Source organism: Petromyzon marinus, chromosome 9 (assembly GCF_048934315.1).
Source record: "Petromyzon marinus isolate PM22_M1 ecotype Great Lakes invasive population chromosome 9, UKy_Petmar_22M1.pri1.0, whole genome shotgun sequence".
NCBI lineage: Eukaryota > Metazoa > Chordata > Hyperoartia > Petromyzontiformes > Petromyzontidae > Petromyzon > Petromyzon marinus.
In genome coordinates, this window is record NC_133675.1 from 1,863,103 (window position 1) to 1,880,944 (window position 17,842).

The following is a 17,842-nucleotide window of genomic DNA, read 5'->3' on the forward strand; positions in this document are numbered from 1 at the left end:
CACACTACACACACTACACACACACACTACACACACACACACTACACACACTACACACACACTACACACACCAACAACCCCACTACACACTACACACACCAACAACCCCACTACACACACACACTACACACACCAACAACCCCACTACACACACACACACTACACACACCAACAACCCCACTACACACACACACTACACACACAAACAACCCCACTACACACACACACACCAACAACCCCACTACACACACACACACCAACAACCCCACTACACACACACACACTACACACACCAACAACCCCACTACACACACACACTACACACACCAACAACCCCAATACACATACACACTACACACCAACAACCCCACTACACACACTACACACAGCAACAACCCCACTACACACACACACTACACACACCAACAACCCCAATACACACACACACTACACACCAACAACCCCACTACACAAACTACACACACCAACAACCCCACTACACACACCAACAATCCCACTACACACACACAACACACACACACTACACACACCAACAACCCCACTACACACACTACACACACACACTACACACACTACACACACTACACTACATACACACACACTACACACATACTTAAACACACACCAACAACCCCACTACACACACTACACACACATGCTACACACACACTACACACACCACACACACACACCAACAACCCCACTACATACACACACTACACACACTACATACACACTACACTACACACACTACATACACACACTACATACACTACACACACTACAACCCCACTACGCACACACTACAACCCCACTATATACACACTACACACTATATACACACACTACACACACACACTACAACCCCACTACATACACACACTACACACACTACACTCCTCGCCAGCCGAGATAATAAACTTTGAAAATCATCAACTCCCTGTGCTTTGCAGTCACAGCGCTTTGGTGAACCCCTAGGGTGACCTAGGATGGTGTCCGTGTAGACACTACCAACGATGGTCTCCGTGTAGACACTACCAACGATGATGTCCGTGTAGACACTACCAACGATGGTGTCCGTGTAGACACTACCAACGATGGTCGCCATGTAGACACTACCAACGATGGTCTCCGTGTAGACACTACCAACGATGGTCTCTGTGTAGACACTACCAACGATGGTCTCCGTGTAGACACTACCAACGATGGTGTCCGTGTAGACACTACCAACGATGGTCTCTGTGTAGACACTACCAACGATGGTCTCCGTGTAGATACTACCAACGATGGTGTCCGTGTAGACACTACCAACGATGGTCTCTGTGTAGACACTACCAACGATGGTCTCCGTGTAGACACTACCAACGATGGTCTCTGTGTAGACACAACCAACGATGGTCTCCGTGTAGACACTACCAACGATGGTGTCCGTGTAGACACCACCAACGATGGTCTCCGTGTAGACACTACCAACGATGGTCTCCGTGTAGACACTACCAACGATGGTCTCTGTGTAGACACTACCAACGATGGTCTCCGTGTAGACACTACCAACGATGGTGTCCGTGTAGACACTACCAACGATGGTCTCTGTGTAGACACTACCAACGATGGTCTCCGTGTAGACACTATCAACGATGGTCTCTGTGTAGACACCACCAACGATGGTGTCTGTGTAGACACTACCAACGATGGTCTCCGTGTAAACACTACCAACGATGGTCTCCGTGTAGACACTACCAACGATGGTCTCTGTGTAGACACTACCAACGATGGTCTCTGTGTAGACACTACCAACGAGGGTCTCCGTGTAGACACCACCAACGATGGTCTCCGTGTAGACACTACCAACGATGGTCTCTGTGTAGACACTACCAACGATGGTCTCTGTGTAGACACCACCAACGATGGTCTCTGTGTAGACACTACCAACGATGGTCTCCGTGTAGACACCACCAACGATGGTCTCCGTGTAGACACTACCAACGATGGTCTCCGTGTAGACACTACCAACGATGATCTCCGTGTAGACACTACCAACGATGGTCTCCGTGTAGACACTACCAACGATGGTGTCCGTGTGGACACTACCAACGATGGTCTCCGTGTAGACACTACCAACGATGGTCTCCGTGTAGACACTACCAACGATGGTCTCTGTGTAGACACTACCAACGATGGTCTCCGTGTAGACACTACCAATGATGGTCTCCGTGTAGACACTACCAACGATGGTGTCCGTGTAGACACTACCAACGATGGTCTCTGTGTAGACACTACCAACGATGGTCTCCGTGTAGACACTATCAACGTTGGTCTCTGTGTAGACACCACCAACGATGGTGTCTGTGTAGACACTACCAACGATGGTCTCCGTGTAGACACTACCAACGATGGTCTCCGTGTAGACACTACCAACGATGGTCTCTGTGTAGACACTACCAACGATGGTCTCTGTGTAGACACTACCAACGATGGTCTCTGTGTAGACACTACCAACGAGGGTCTCCGTGTAGACACCACCAACGATGGTCTCCGTGTAGACACTACCAACGATGGTCTCTGTGTCGACACTACCAACGATGGTCTCTGTGTAGACACCACCAACGATGGTCTCTGTGTAGACACTACCAACGATGGTCTCCGTGTAGACACCACCAACGATGGTCTCCGTGTAGACACTACCAACGATGGTCTCCGTGTAGACACTACCAACGATGGTCTCCGTGTAGACACTACCAACGATGGTCTCCGTGTAGACACTACCAACGATGGTGTCCGTGTGGACACTACCAACGATGGTCTCCGTGTAGACACTACCAACGATGGTCTCCGTGTAGACACTACCAACGATGGTCTCTGTGTAGACACTACCAACGATGGTCTCCGTGTAGACACTACCAATGATGGTCTCCGTGTAGACACTACCAACGATGGTCTCCGTGAGACACTACCAACGATGGTCTCCGTGTAGACACTACCAACGATGGTCTCTGTGTAGACACTACCAACGATGGTCTCCGTGTAGACACTACCAATGATGGTCTCCGTGTAGACACTACCAACGATGGTCTCCGTGAGACACTACCAACGATGGTCTCCGTGTAGACACTACCAACGATGGTCTCCGTGTAGACACTACCAATGATGGTCTCCGTGTAGACACTACCAACGATGGTCTCCGTGTAGACACTACCAACGATGGTCTCTGTGTAGACACTACCAACGATGGTCTCCGTGTAGACACTACCAACGATGGTCTCTGTGTAGACACTACCAACGATGGTCTCCGTGTAGACACTACCAATGATGGTCTCCGTGTAGACACTACCAACGATGGTCTCCGTGTAGACACTACCAACGATGGTCTCCGTGTAGACACTACCAACGATGGTCTCCGTGTAGACACTACCAACGATGGTCTCTGTGTAGACACTACCAACGATGGTCTCCGTGTAGACACTACCAACGATGGTCTCCGTTTAGACACTACCAATGATGGTCTCCGTGTAGACACTACCAACGATGGGGTCCGTGTAGACACTACCAACGATGGTGTCCGTGTAGACACTAACAACGATGGTCTCCGTGTAGACACTACCAATGATGGTCTCCGTGTAGACACTACCAATGATGATGTCCGTGTAGACACTACCAACGATGGTCTCCGTGTAGACACTACCAACGATGGTCTCCGTGTAGACACTACCAATGATGGTCTCCGTGTAGACACTACCAACGATGGTCTCCGTGTAGAGACCACCAACGATGGTCTCCGTGTAGAGACCACCAACGATGGTCTCCGTGTAGACACTACCAACGATGGTCTCCGTGTAGACACTACCAACGATGGTCTCCGTGTAGACACTACCAACGATGGTCTCCGTGTAGACACTACCAACGATGGTCTCCGTGTAGACACTACCAACGATGGTGTCCGTGTAGACACTACCAACGATGGTCTCCGTGTAGACACTACCAACGATGGTCTCCGTGTAGACACTACCAACGATGGTGTCCGTGTGGACACTACCAACGATGGTCTCCGTGTAGACACTACCAACGATGGTCTCCGTGTAGACACTACCAACGATGGGGTCCGTGCAGTGCTGGATTAAGCTAGTGCGGGGCCTGCAACATGTTATAAAGGGGCCCTAATATTTTTTTAAAAGTAAATATTCAAACTGACATTTTTTTCTTGCATAGTAAAGTAATTTAATTTTTAAATTTGCTATAAAGCCAGAAAATACGACAAATCGCTAACCTTAAACATCCAGTCGTTCGTAAAAGTTGAAGGCAGTGTAGTACTATAGTAAACACGTAAACAATACCCACAACGATCCCCGCTCAGCGCCAGCCCTTCGCCTCTCCCTCTCGCACGCGCGTCTTGCCCCGCCGGACTGTGTGTGTGCGTCGGTGAGTGGGTGGGTGGGAGACAAAGGCGGTCGGGTGTGGTGTTTGTTGGCCACCCACATCCCGTCGTGTGCCGTGCCGGTCTTCGTAGGTGCTCGCTGACAGCACTTGCCCCAACAGACTGTTCAGGCTATACGGGGTGGCGCTTTGTTTTTCGGATGGGCGGGTGGTCGGGTGGGGGAGTGGATGAGTGAGTGAGTGGGTGGTGGGGTGCGAGTGAGTCGGTGAGTAAGTCGGTGCGTCTGTGAGCGGAGTAGTGGTGAGTGTGTGAACGGATGGGTGGCAGCTGAGTGGGAGAGCGAGAAACGAGAGAGCGAGAGACGTGAGGCTCACACGAGTCGGAGAGAGCGAGGGACGTGAGGCTCACACGAGTCGGAGAGAGCGAGAGACGTGAGGCTCACACGAGTCGGAGAGAGCGAGAGACGTGAGGCTCACACGAGTCGGAGAGAGCGAGAGACGTGAGGCTCACACGAGTCGGAGAGAGCGAGAGACGTGAGGCTCACACGAGTCGGATCCCTTCACCGCCGAGCGCAGAGGGCGACCTCTAGTGACCGCACGGCTAATGCGGCCTTAATGACTCCCATCTATCCGCTCCGCCGCACGTGACCGCTCTGATAATTAAACTTCCTCTTCTTCTTCTTCGCTCTGGGGTCCTTAATCACCTCGTCAGCACCGCCCCCCTTTGCCCCGGAGTCTACGACTCTGCGCGTGTCCACACCCCGGCATCACGCAGCTACCTACAGCTCGCCGTGGCAGGGTGTGATGCGCGCACACTCACTCACTCACCGTGGCAGGGTGTGATGCGTGCACACTCACTCACTCACCGTGGCAGGGTGTGTTGCGCGTGCACACTCACTCACTCACCGTGGCAGGGTGTGTTGCGCGTGCACACTCACTCTCTCGCTCGCCGTGGCAAGGTGTGATGCGTGCACACTCACTCACTCGCTCACCGTGGCAGGGTGTGATGCGTGCACACTCACTCACTCGCCGTGGCAGGGTGTGATGCGCGCACACTCGCACACTCGCACGCCGTGGTAGGGTGTGATGCGCGTGCACTCATTCGCTCGCCGTGGCAGGGTGTGAGGCGCGTGCACTCACTCGCCGTGGCACGGTGTGATGCGCGTGCACTCACTCGCCGTGGCACGGTGTGATGCGCGTGCACTCACTCGCTCGCAGTGGCAGGGTGTGATGCGCGCACACTCGCACGCCGGGTGAGTGCGCACACCGTTGGAGTGATATTTGGGCCGTGCGCACCTGGGAATGGAGTGCGCCATAAAAAATTTAAAAAACCACAAAGATCCCCTGCGTAGCCTTAACATGCTGTTAGGGCAAGTGCTACTAGCGAGCAATTATGAAGGCCGGCACGGCACACGAGGGGGTGGGTGGACAACACCACGCCCGGCCACCTTTGTCTCCCTCGTGGTAATCTTTACACACCGCATCAGGAACCCATTTGTGGCTGAGTCGACCTAGGCGAGACCCAGTACCGGTTCAGATAATCGTCACTGGTGTTGGCCGTGAGCGCGAATCGAACTCGGATCGCCGGATTCGTAGCGCAATGGTAGGGCGCGTACACACACACACCCACACACTGCGAAACTCGGACTGTCCGCACCCGCGCGAAGAGCGCACGACTTCCGAGAGTGCGGGACGGAGCTGGCAGAGCGCACACCCGGGGCGCGTGTGAGACCACGAGGATACGCGTGAGTACACGAGGTTACGCGTGAGTACACGAGGTTACGCGTGAGACCACGAGGCTACGCGTGAGTACACGAGGATACGCGTGAGACCACGAGGCTACGCGTGATACCACGAGGATACGCGCGAGACCACGAGGATACGCGCGAGACCACGAGGATACGCGCGAGACCACGAGGCTACGCGTGAGACCACGAGGCTACGCGTGAGACCACGAGGATACGCGTGAGACCACGAGGATACGTGTGAGTACACGAGGGTACGTGTGAGTACACGAGGCTACGCGTGAGACCACAAGGCTACGCGTGAGTACACGAGGCTACGCGTGAGACCACGAGGCTACGCGTGAGGACTCCTGACCACGCGTGCACTCACGCACTCTACCCCGTAAGAGAGCACGGTAGAGCCACATTTGTTGGCGGCAACGTCGCGATCGTTACATAAATGAAAGCCTTGCCGCTTCCCGAGACTGGGTTTCGAGAGGGTCCTGCTGCACTGGGATGTTTGGCCGACCTCGTGGCGAGCGCTCTAACCGCGCGTTGCTTAAACGTTCTGAACGTCGGCCACGAACCGGAGGTAACAAGCCCAGCCGAGACTGCTGCTGCTACCAAGGACCCCAATCACAGCCCATTGGCGACCCGCTGCGGGATGAAGGCCGCCACACCCCGTGTCGGGCATGCACCGAGGAGATGGAGCGAGGACATCACTTCATGTGCCGCCGGCGGCGGCGGTTTGGGGAAACTTTCATCCAGCAGTGGATCGACCACGGCCGAGGATGGCGATGGTGATTATCTCCACGCAAAAAGGGCATCGTCAACCCGGACAGCATCACTTTTAACTTCCGTCAGTTTTTCGCAAATAGCGAACGATCCGGAGTGGGGGCGGTGGGGGGGGTCAGTGGGGGGGGGGGGGGGGGGTCGGTAGGGCGGGAGGTGGGGGGGAGGTGCGGGGGGGGGGGCGATCTCCACGGAGATTCCGACGAGTACTCTTGCCGGGAGGAGCGCTCGCCGATGGAGAAGCGCGCCAGGGGAGACTTCTCCCGCCTCCTCCTCCTCCTCCCCCTTATCGCTCCTCCAGGCGCCGCGGAGGGGAGGGGTAAGGATGGAATGGGGGGTGGGGGCGCACCCCGGGAGATCACGGTCGCAATCGCAGTGCTGGTGTTGGGGTGGGCTCGGGCAGTTGGAATGTTGGGACTCCGTGCCAGAGCCACTGATGAGGGTTGCAAGGGGGGAGTAGGGATGGGGGTGTTTGGCTGCCCTGGTGTGCAAGTCCCTTTACCTGCATTTACAAACGAGCAGTCCTTTATACACGTGACTGATGTGCTATCAAGAAGGGCCATTGCCCGAAACGTCGCCTATCACTGTACATTTCCCCCACCTCCGATGAGCACGGTTGGCGACGTACGGTGCGAAAGAGTGTCCTACGTACATACGTCATACTTTCTCCCATAAGGCCACAGTGGGTTCGTGTCCACGTGTTCAATCTTTGGGAATAAACTAAAAATATTCTCGTGGCCGAGTAGCGGAATTGCACGGAACAATGTTCCCGTGGGTCGTGGGGGCTCTGCTCGTGCCACGCGCCGTCCGTCCCCCCCCCCCCACTCCTTGCACCGCGTGCAGCGAGCTCGGATCCCCCGTGCGGTAAGGCGGACATTAACAACATCATCATCAACAACATCATCATCAACAACATCATCATCATCATCAACATCATCATCAAGAACATCATCATCAACATCATCATTAACATCATCAACATCATCATTAACATCATCAACGTCATCAAGAACATCATCATGAACATCATAATGAACATCAACATCATCATGGTCGCTATTATCGTCTTGGGAAACATTAAAAACACTGTCAGATAGACGCCGGGGGGCTTTTTAGTCTGGCCTGCCATATTTAAAGCCAGCGGATGCAGCATTATAAAAAATTTTGACAGGCGTTTTTCTGGATTTTTGTTGTTGTTATTCTGTCTCTCACTGTTCAAATAAACCTACCATTAAAATTATAGACTGATCATTTCTTTGTCAGTGTGCAAACGTACAAAATCAGCAGGGGATCAAATACTTTTTTCCCTCACTGTACGTGACCGTGAAGGGTTCGAGTTGGGCATTCCCTGATGTGTGCTTTCAATTTTGCTGCCTCGATTCGTGAGAGTTTAAGGTAACGTGCCGGAGAGAGAGGAAATATAACAACGTCTCATAGACACCGAAGGTTATCGATCACTGAGTAACCAGTTCGGCGTTGAGGTTGACTGCCTTGCAGCATTAATGCAATTTCACGGTTAAAGTCTCTCCAAAGAAACCATTCGCCCCACACAGGCTCCTTCAACTCGCATACACTCACGTAGATTCACATCGCCAAAGATCCCCCGTATAGCCTTAGCAGACTGTTGGGGCAAGTGCTGTTAGCGAGCACCTGTGAAGGCCGGAACGGCACACGCCCGACCGCCTTTGTCTCCCCAGTGAAGATGTTTACACATCGCTCCAAGTACTCGTGTTTAGGCTGAGGCGACTTAGGGGATGCCCAAAACCGGTTCGGATGATTGTCACTGGTGTTGGCCGTGGGCGGGAATCGAACTCCGATCGCCAGGTTCACAGCAGAGCGCGCTAACGGCTACCCCACCGCTCTCCGGACAAAGATTCCCCATGAAGCCTGAATAGACTGAGATCAAAGACCCCCCCCCACCCCCAAAGACACTCACACACACACACCGCCATATGCAGCGGATTGCAGAGCGCGCTCTGAACCTAGCACCCAAGTTCAATTCCTGGCCATGGCTAACATTAGTGGTGAGCGATATTCAAACCTCACTGACCAGTGTGGTGAAGTATGGCCAAATAGCCCCACATGACTGGCACGGGGAGGCCTTCATCCAACAGCGGTCATTGTTATTTTTATTGAGCGACTTTTCTCGCAAATGTCCCTTCTACGCTCACCATCGACAGCCGGCGCGCCACATCCATTATTCCTCTCGCTATGACTGTGGAGACTCGTAGCCACGTGCCACCTCTTCCAGTCTCGCGGCGAACCGCGAAGCCCTGGCCATAGGAATGTGGAATTTCCACCACTGGAGATGAGCACCGCCCCCCCCCCGCTGTTTCCGTGAGAGATGCCCCCCATTATTTGTTCCACCAGTGCAGGCGCGCCCCCCCCCGCCTCCCCCGCTTCCCCCGCGGATGGTAAGGGCCGCGGCTGCCCGAGTGATGACGCAGGCCGGCGCGGAATCCGCGCAACAATCGCGGCTCTGTGCGGGGTTGGGCCAGATGCATGCTCCCCCCCCCCGCCGCTTCACAACCATAACCCCCCACCCCACGCCTCACCCCCCTCCCCTGCACCCCTTCCCTCCACTGAAACCCCAGAATAACTCGCTAACCCCCCCCACTCCCATCAGACCCCCGGGACTCCGCGTGTGCACACTTGCGCTTAGAAATTCACGTCAACACAGACTCGCACACACACACACACGATAGACAAAGAACCACCGTATAGCCTCATCAGACTGTTGGGGGCAAGTGCTATGCATGCCCGCACGGCTCACGAGGGTGGGTCGCCAGCACCACGCCGGGCCGCCTTTATCTCACTCCTGCTGATGTTTCCATACCGAAACCAGGTTCTCATTTTTTTAAAGGCCGAGTAGACCTACGGGAGACCCACACCTGAAACCGGTACACATATTCACTGCTGTTATTAGTCTTAAGCGGGAAATCGAACGCAGCTCGCCTGGTTCTGAGCTCAATGGTGCGCTAACCACTGCGCCACCGCTCCCCCCATTATACACACACACATATACACACACGTGCGCTTATTTCGGTGTTTCCACACTCGCGCACACACACAGACCACGTGCATTCTACACGGATATAAACACAGAGACGATCCCAGCCATAAAGCCTTTTAGAGTCTGTTGGAGAGTGTTGTTTGCGAGTAGTGGGGGGTCACCACCCCCGCACGGCCGCAGGCTTCGTCTCCCCAGTGCTCATGCGTCCACACCCATTTGAGGCTGAGTCGACCTATAGGAGACCCAGCACCGGTTCGTAGGGCAGTGCGCCAGCCACGAGAACACAAAAGACAAAGATCCCTCGTCGAGGCAAGGGCTGTTAGCGAGCCCCAGTCGCTTTTGTCTCCCCAGTGACGATGTTTACACGTCGCACCAGGTACTCATTTGAGGCCGAGTCGACCTAAGGGAGTGCGCGGGTTACTACACTACTCGTCAACGGGCATCAACCATCACGCGGGACTCCGCTCATCCTCGCAGCGGATTTTGGCTGAACATCGAATAAAGACGGCGAAACGGCCACTGCTGCATCGCGCGTTTTCAGATGAGTTTCTGCGGCCGTCTGGAACGCTCTTCCTTCCGATATTAGGAAGCCACGGAAGCAATGCACTTTTAAATCACCTACATTGAAAACTCAGTTATTTAGAACTGATTTTGTGCGTGCTTAGTTTGTTGTCCTTCCCACGCACTTACGATTAGCGCGGTTGGCTATGTACGGTGCGAAAGAAGTTCAACGTACACACACACACAGAGGCTCAGACATCACACACCCCGGGGCCGCCCGTGAGAGAGAGGGCGGGGACAGGGCCGTGTTCATGTTGCCCTCCTCCTTCATCCCTCGCTACAGCTGAACAGCTGCTCAAGATGGGGGGGGCGCGGGGGGGATATGATGGGGAAAGGGGGGTTGGGTCGATGGGGGAGGGGGCGGGGAGGGTCACACACGAGAGGCCCCAGAGGGGGGGGGGGGGAGACGCAACTGCAATTGTGTCCAGCTGCGGGTACCGCCAGCTGTACCCACGCGCTGTCGGGTCGCGCAGATGGGCGCTGGACGTCAGCTGCGAGTCGGAACATTCCATAGCGAAGAACTCCGTCGTGTCTTAAGATTGCGGGGTTCCCAGTGGAGATCACGGATAGCACCCCTTAACCTTACAAGGACCCATAGACAACACAGGGACCCCTCTGTCTCATGTTTGTCTCGCGGCCTGTCTCTCGCTCTGAGACACGTGTTCGGGGCTCCCCGTGTCCACAGCGCTCCCCGCGACCCCGAGTCCAGGCACGCAGAGCCGGCCCCTGGATTGGCGCCGTGGGGACGCGGGAGGCGGGGTCAGGTTCTCATCTCGGTTCGAGTCCGGTGTTTGTTGTTCTGTCTGTCTGCCTTCCTGTCTGCCTGCCCGTGTGTATGTAAATATGTCTGTCTCTATTTGTGTGCATCCTCATATGGGGAGCGGTGGTGTAGCGGTGAGCGTGCTGCGCTAAGAATCCGGGGACACGAATTCGATTCCCGCTCGCGGCTAACACCAGTGGCGAATATCTGAACCGGTACTAGGTCTCGCCTAGGTCGACTCAGCCACAAATCGGTTCCTGGTGCGGTGCGTAAACATCGCAGCTAGGGATACAAAGGCGGCCGGGCGTGGTGCTGGCCACTCACCCCCCGTGTGCCGTGCCGGCCTTCATAGGTCCTCGCTAACAGCACTTGCCCCAACAGTCTATTTAGACTATACGGGAGCGTCTTTGTGCAATCCTTATCTGTCTGTGTGTCCACCCGTCCCACCGCGGCTGTGTGCGCGTCCGTCTGTCTGTGTCTGTCCACCCCCATCCCCTCCTGCGACACCTATCGCCCCCCCCCCTATGCATGCTCCCCATAGCAGCCGCTGATGAGATACAAAAAAAACGAAATCAATGTCTCGGTGATTTGAACCCGAGGGGCGAGAGAGCAGAGGAGACAGGGAGTGGGGGGGGGCAGAGGGGCAGGGGGGCAGAGGGGGAAGGGGGGGCAGAGAGGGAAGGGGGGGCAGAGGGGCAGAGGGGGAAGGGGGGGCAGAGGGGGAAGGGGGGGCAGAGGGGGCAGAGGAGGTAGGGGGGGGCAGAGGGGGCATGTTGGGGGCCCTCCCCGTGTCTCCTCGCAGTGGGGCCACGAGGCCTATCACCGGGCAAATACAAAACCTCCACTCCCAACACCGCCACGCCAACCAACCACGCCCACCGTCGCCACCACACATACCTACTACACCACACGTTGCCTACTACACTACATGTTACTTACTACACTACATGTAACGTACAACACTACATGTTCCGTACAACACTAAGCACTACCATACGTGACACACTATTATATGTTAATCACTGCCATACAATGCTTAACATCACTTGTCACGACACACCACACTACTATACACTACACTAAGAAACACGACACACTATTATACATTGCACCACGATACTAAATTGAAAACTATTTCTTTAGAACAGCTTTTTGTGTTTAGTTTGTTGGCCGTCCTCCCGCGCCTCCGATTAGCACGGTTGGCTACGTACGGTACGAAAGAAGTTCAACATACGTACAGTACATACCCCAGCACCACTACACCACCAACAGGAACGGTATCATCACAACGCCATCACAACAACAACCACCACATTCTCTTGTCCCCCCACCCCCTCCACGTCAACGAATGCCCTTCAAAGGTCCCCGAGGATTCTCGCCTCTCCATCCCACGCGCCTGAACTTCACAAATCGTCAAAGTCCACATTGATCCCGACGGTGAGATTAGAATCCCCTCCAATGATTGATCCGGATCAGCGGGAGGTGATGAACGATGGAGGCTGCGATCTGTGAGCCGAGCCCCCCCGCCCCCCATCTCCCCACTGCCCCCCCCGCCCCCCTATCTCCCCACTGCCCCCCCCCCCGCGCGGTGTCGCCTCGCTCCGCTCAGGCGCACACGCGGCCCGCAGTGATGATCGCGGTGGACATCAGCAGCGTGTGGATAATGGTGATGACAATTCATTATTGCAGCTGTCACGATGTCTGTGAGGGTTTGTGCTGGTCGTGGCTGTGATGGTGGCTGTGGTGGTGGCTGTGATGGTGGCTGTGGTGATGGTGGCTGTGATGGTGCCTGTGATGGCTGTGATGATGGCTGTGATGATGGCTGTGGTGATGGCTGTCATGGTGGCTGTGATGGTGGCTGTGGTGATGGGGGCTGTGATGGTGCCTGTGATGGTGCCTGTGATGATGGTGGCTATGGTGATGGCTGTGATGGTGGCTGTGATGGTGGCTGTGGTGATGGCTGTCATGGTGGCTGTGATGGTGGCTGTGATGATGGTGGCTGTGATGGTGGCTGTAGTGATGGTGGCTGTGATGGTGGCTGTGATGGTGCCTGTGGTGATGGTGGCTGTGATGGTGGCTGTAGTGATGGCTGTGGTGATGGTGGCTGTGGCGGCGGCTGTGTTTAACGCCTCGCTGCCTGGTCGAGGCCTCGCGTTCCTGAGCATGTGGCCGTGATAACGCACGTGACCTTTCACACACTCCACTCACGCCGCAGCACCCCTTACACAACCCCATCGCCCGAATTCCCCCGTGTCACTCCGCACCACGCATCACACACCCCAATAGCCATGCCGGCCCCACGCCGCACCGCACACGGCCTGGCAGCAGAAGGGAGAGAAGGCGCCCCACGCATCCCTAAGTGCCCATGGGCGATGACTTCGTCGAAGGCAGCGCGTGGCCGAGCGATCTGTGAACAGAGACTCGTTATTCGGCTCCGGAATCCGTGTGACCCATCACGGATACCGTGACCTCTATGAGCTGCAGAATGTGTGAATGTTCAACTTCTTTCGCGCCCTACGAAGCCGCGATCCATCATCCACGGTCCAGCATGGACATTATCTCCACGACCCACGATCGAGTCGTCATCATGGCTCATCGCGCCGTCCGGAACCTCTCGGCGGGATCCAGTCACACGAAGTATGGAGGAGAGGCATGAGTCTGGCTAGGAATGCGGTCTGGGTTAGGGCAAGCGATATGGCTTGAGTTCGGGTTACGACTCGGGTAAAATAGTTATGATTAAGGATTAAGACTTGGGTTAGGGCTACGATTGAGTAAGAGTCGCGTGTAAAAGCATTCGCTAAATAAATCAAATATAAACGGGTAAGGGCTTAGAGTCAGGATTGGGGGTTAGGGTTAGGATGATGTGTAAGGGTTAGGATTAGGGGTAAGGCGTAGGCTTTGATTTGGGGTTACTATGAGAGTTGTGGTGATGGCTCGCATGAGGGACCCAGGTGCTGACTCGTGAGTACGGAGACCATCTCGGGGCACGGCTCAAGCCAAAGGGTCGACTCCACCTTGGCGGCTGGCTCGGGTTCACGCGAGTTCAGCTTCAACGCATGGAGGGAGGGTGACGCCAATGACGTCCGCTTCTCCCTCCGCGTGGAGTCGCGGCGTGAGGATGATGATGAGGAGGAAGGGGATGGGTGGGGGTGGGTGGGCGCTGGAGCGCGAGTCGAGATGGAGGCTAATTGCCGCTAACATTGTTACAGCCGCGCTCATTAGCGCTCGCCGCGCCCGGCTCCTGGCCCCAGAATCGCCGCCGCACGTGCGCCCGTTCCTAATGACGCCGCGTTAATTGGAAGCGAGCGCGCGGGGGGTGGTGAGAGCGGGCGGGGGGGGATGAACAATTAGGGCTGAGCGAGTAGCGCAGCCGCGGGGGGGGCGGGAGGGGGGGGTCAGAATCCCCCCGCCACCGCCGCCTTGTCACCCGCCCCCCTCTGTGTGTGTGTGACTGTGTGTGTGACTGTGTGTGTGTGTCACTGTCTGTGTGTGTGTGACTGTGTGTGTGTGACTGTGTGTGTGTGTCACTGTGTGTGTGTGTGACTGTGTGTGTGTGACTGTGTGTGTGTGTCACTGTGTGTGTGTGTGTTACATATTTCAGTTTAATTCGTGGTTTCGTGGTAATTAATTGAAGGTGGAGGGGTTACCAGCCCCTCGCACCCGTCCAGAGCCCCCGTTTAGCCCCTGTGGTGGACACATATGCCATGAGGGGAGGAGCCAATCAAAATTGGATCTCCCCCCACAGCACTGTCCACGACAGAGTTGCCCGTCCGGCACCGCGAGGAGGTAGGGGGAGATTGAATACCTATCCTCGGGGCTACTCCAGAAACAACGAAAAGCCACTACGGGTGGCCACGTGGATTGTTCGAACGCTCACTGCAGAGGAGAGGCTGCCACTCCTCTGTCGGGAGCTGGACCGGTACCGCCTGGATCTATGCGGCATTCAGGAGGTCCGGTGGACCGGTTCTGGCTCCTGCCACCATGAGGGGTGGACAGTCCTCTACTGCCAAACAACAGGGTGTAGGTCTCCTTTTGAACAAAAGAATGAAGGGGGCGTGGGAGCGTGGCGGTGAGGTGTGGGAAGCTGTAAGCCCCAGGCTACTTTGGGCTCGCCTTCCCATCAACCGGAGGCGAGGAATGGTGGTCGTGGTTACTTATGCCCCCACCGAAGATGAACATCCGTGGAGGGATGCAGGCAAAGCCGATGAGTCAGTTTCCTTCTATGACCTCCTGTCACAGGTGCTGGCTAAAGTGGCCCCTCGGGATAGAGTCATCATGTTGGGTGACTTCAATGCCCGAGTTGGTCATGATACTGGCACCTGGTCTGGAGTGATTGGAGGGCATGGGCCAGATCAGCTCAATAACAACGGTAGGAGGCTGCTAGATTTTTGTGCAGCCCATGGGCTTGTAATTACCAACATGCTGTTCCGGCATCGGCGCATCCACACAACATCATGGATGCATGCCGGGTCCAAGCAAGAACATCTGCTGGACTACATAGTGACGGACCAGCGAATGCGAGCCCATGTCCTTGACACCAGGACCTACCGTGGAGCTGATCTGCCCTCTGACCATCGACTAGTCATCTGTAAGATGCGCCTGCCATTCTTCCACTCCGGTGGTGGGTGTACACCCAGGACCCCATTCCAACCTAAAGTGGCCTGGTCTCAGTTATCTGATGAAAGTTGCAAGCGAGAATTTCATCATCGCTTGCGGCTGAGATTGGCATCGTCCCCGACTCCTCCTGATGTCGAGGGTAAATGGGCGAGGTTTAGGACTGTGACTCATGCAGCTGCAATGGCTGCTTTGGGTACGCGGTCCAGACCTCCCCAGAGACCCTGGCTGACAGAGGAGGTGTTCAGGATGGTTGAGAAAAAGCGACAGGCCCACTGTCATCGGCTACAGAATCCCACGTCAGAGAATGAGGAGGCTTACCGCAGCCTTCGCTCGGAGGTTCGGAGAGCCGTGAGGCGCTGCAAGGATGGGTGGTGGTCGCGGGTTGCTGAGGAGATGGAGTCTGCCTCAGTGGCCCGTGATCACAAATCTCTATGACTGGTACCAGCGGTGTCAAGATCGGCCTCTGTGGAGGAGGCTCGTGAAGGACGCTACTGGGCAGTTGGAGGTAGTCGCCCTCCAACAACAACGGAGGGCGGAGGAGCGACGCTCACAACAACGAGCGGAGCGCCGGGTGGCTAAAGCACAGCAGGTTGGCACAGTAGGGGGCACAGGTGGTGCATCAGCTAGTCATCTCAGTCATCTCAGTCGACCCGTGGCACCTGGGTCTGCCCCGTGACTTCCTGCCAGCGGGCGTTCGACACTCCACGGGGCCTCAAGGTGCACATGTCCTGGCACAAGCGTCGTGGTGACGTCACCGCTACTTAGTGGCGAATGGCGGTTGTTGTGTTGTTGTGTGTGGTTAGCGGTGCGAACCCGGCGACTCGAGTTCGATTCCCGCTCACGGCCAATACCGGTTACGATTAATAATTATCTGCACCGGTCCTGGGCTTCCCCCGAGGCCACCTATAGGTGCTCGCTAACAACACTTTCCCCAACAATCTGTGTAGGCTACAGAAGGGGATATTCGTCTTTGCGTGTACATTACTCACAGAAGCTCATCCTAGGATAAATGCAATCAGTTGCGTGAGAACGAGTTCTAAGTTGGAGTGCAGATCATATGTACAGTACAGTATTTGTTACAGTATATATTTTTTTTATTTGATTTTACCCGCTGGTAAGACCCACTGAGCTATCTAGCTCCTCAAATGATAGCTCAGCTAAGTGGCTTATCATGTGGACATTTATACCAGCCAAATACTCAAAGCGCATGTTTAAAAATGTGGAGGGGAAAAACCGGAGGACCCGGAGAAAAATCCACGCGACCACGGGGAGAGAGAGAGACACGCAAACTCGAAATATACAGCAGCAGGCGTCAGAGTCGGGATCGAACCCACGCCCACCAGGCGAGGTAGTTAACATCTCCTAGCCACCGCGATGATGGTGAGAGAGAGACACTTAAACTCCAAATATACAGCAGCAGGCATCAGAATCGGGATCGAACTCATGTCCTCCTGTGTACCAGGCGAGGTAGTTACCATCTCCTAGCCACCGTGATGATGGTGAGAGAGAGACACTTAAACTCCAAATATACAGCAGCAGGCATCAGGGTCGGGATCGAACTCATGTCCTCCTGTGTACCAGGCGAGGTAGTTACCATCTCCTAGCCACCGTGATGCTGGTGAGAGAGAGACACTTAAACTCCAAATATACAACAGCAGGCGTCAAGGTCGGGATCGAACTCATGTCCTCCTGTGTACCAGGCGAGGTAGTTACCATCTCCTAGCCACCGTGATGCTGGTGAGAGAGAGACACTTAAACTCCAAATATACAACAGCAGGCGTCAAGGTCGGGATCGAACTCATGTCCTCCTGTGTACCAGGCGAGGTAGTTAACATCTCCTAGCCACCGTGATGATGGTGAGAGAGAGACACTTAAACTCCAAATATACAACAGCAGGCGTCAGGGTCGGGATCGAACTCATGCCCTCCTGTGTACCAGGCGAGGTAGTTAACATCTCCTAGCCACCGTGGCACCTCGTGTGGG

The 17,842-nt window shown here is 55.2% G+C and overlaps 2 protein-coding genes across 2 annotated transcripts in view; both read right to left on the reverse strand.

Moving 5' to 3' along the window:
• The window catches only part of LOC116940718 (insulin-like growth factor-binding protein-like 1), a 47,873-nt gene that overhangs the window by 20,946 nt on the left and 9,085 nt on the right, over nt 1–17,842 (reverse strand). The window lies entirely within an intron of this gene.
• LOC142924136 (uncharacterized) lies at nt 975–9,106 on the reverse strand. Its single transcript, XM_076065785.1, has 4 exons — nt 9,080–9,106; nt 3,546–4,130; nt 1,276–3,105; nt 975–995 (listed from the first exon to the last, which is right to left on the reverse strand). The coding sequence occupies exons 1-4, from the start codon at nt 9,104–9,106 to the stop codon at nt 975–977; spliced, it is 2,463 nt and encodes an 820-aa protein (XP_075921900.1).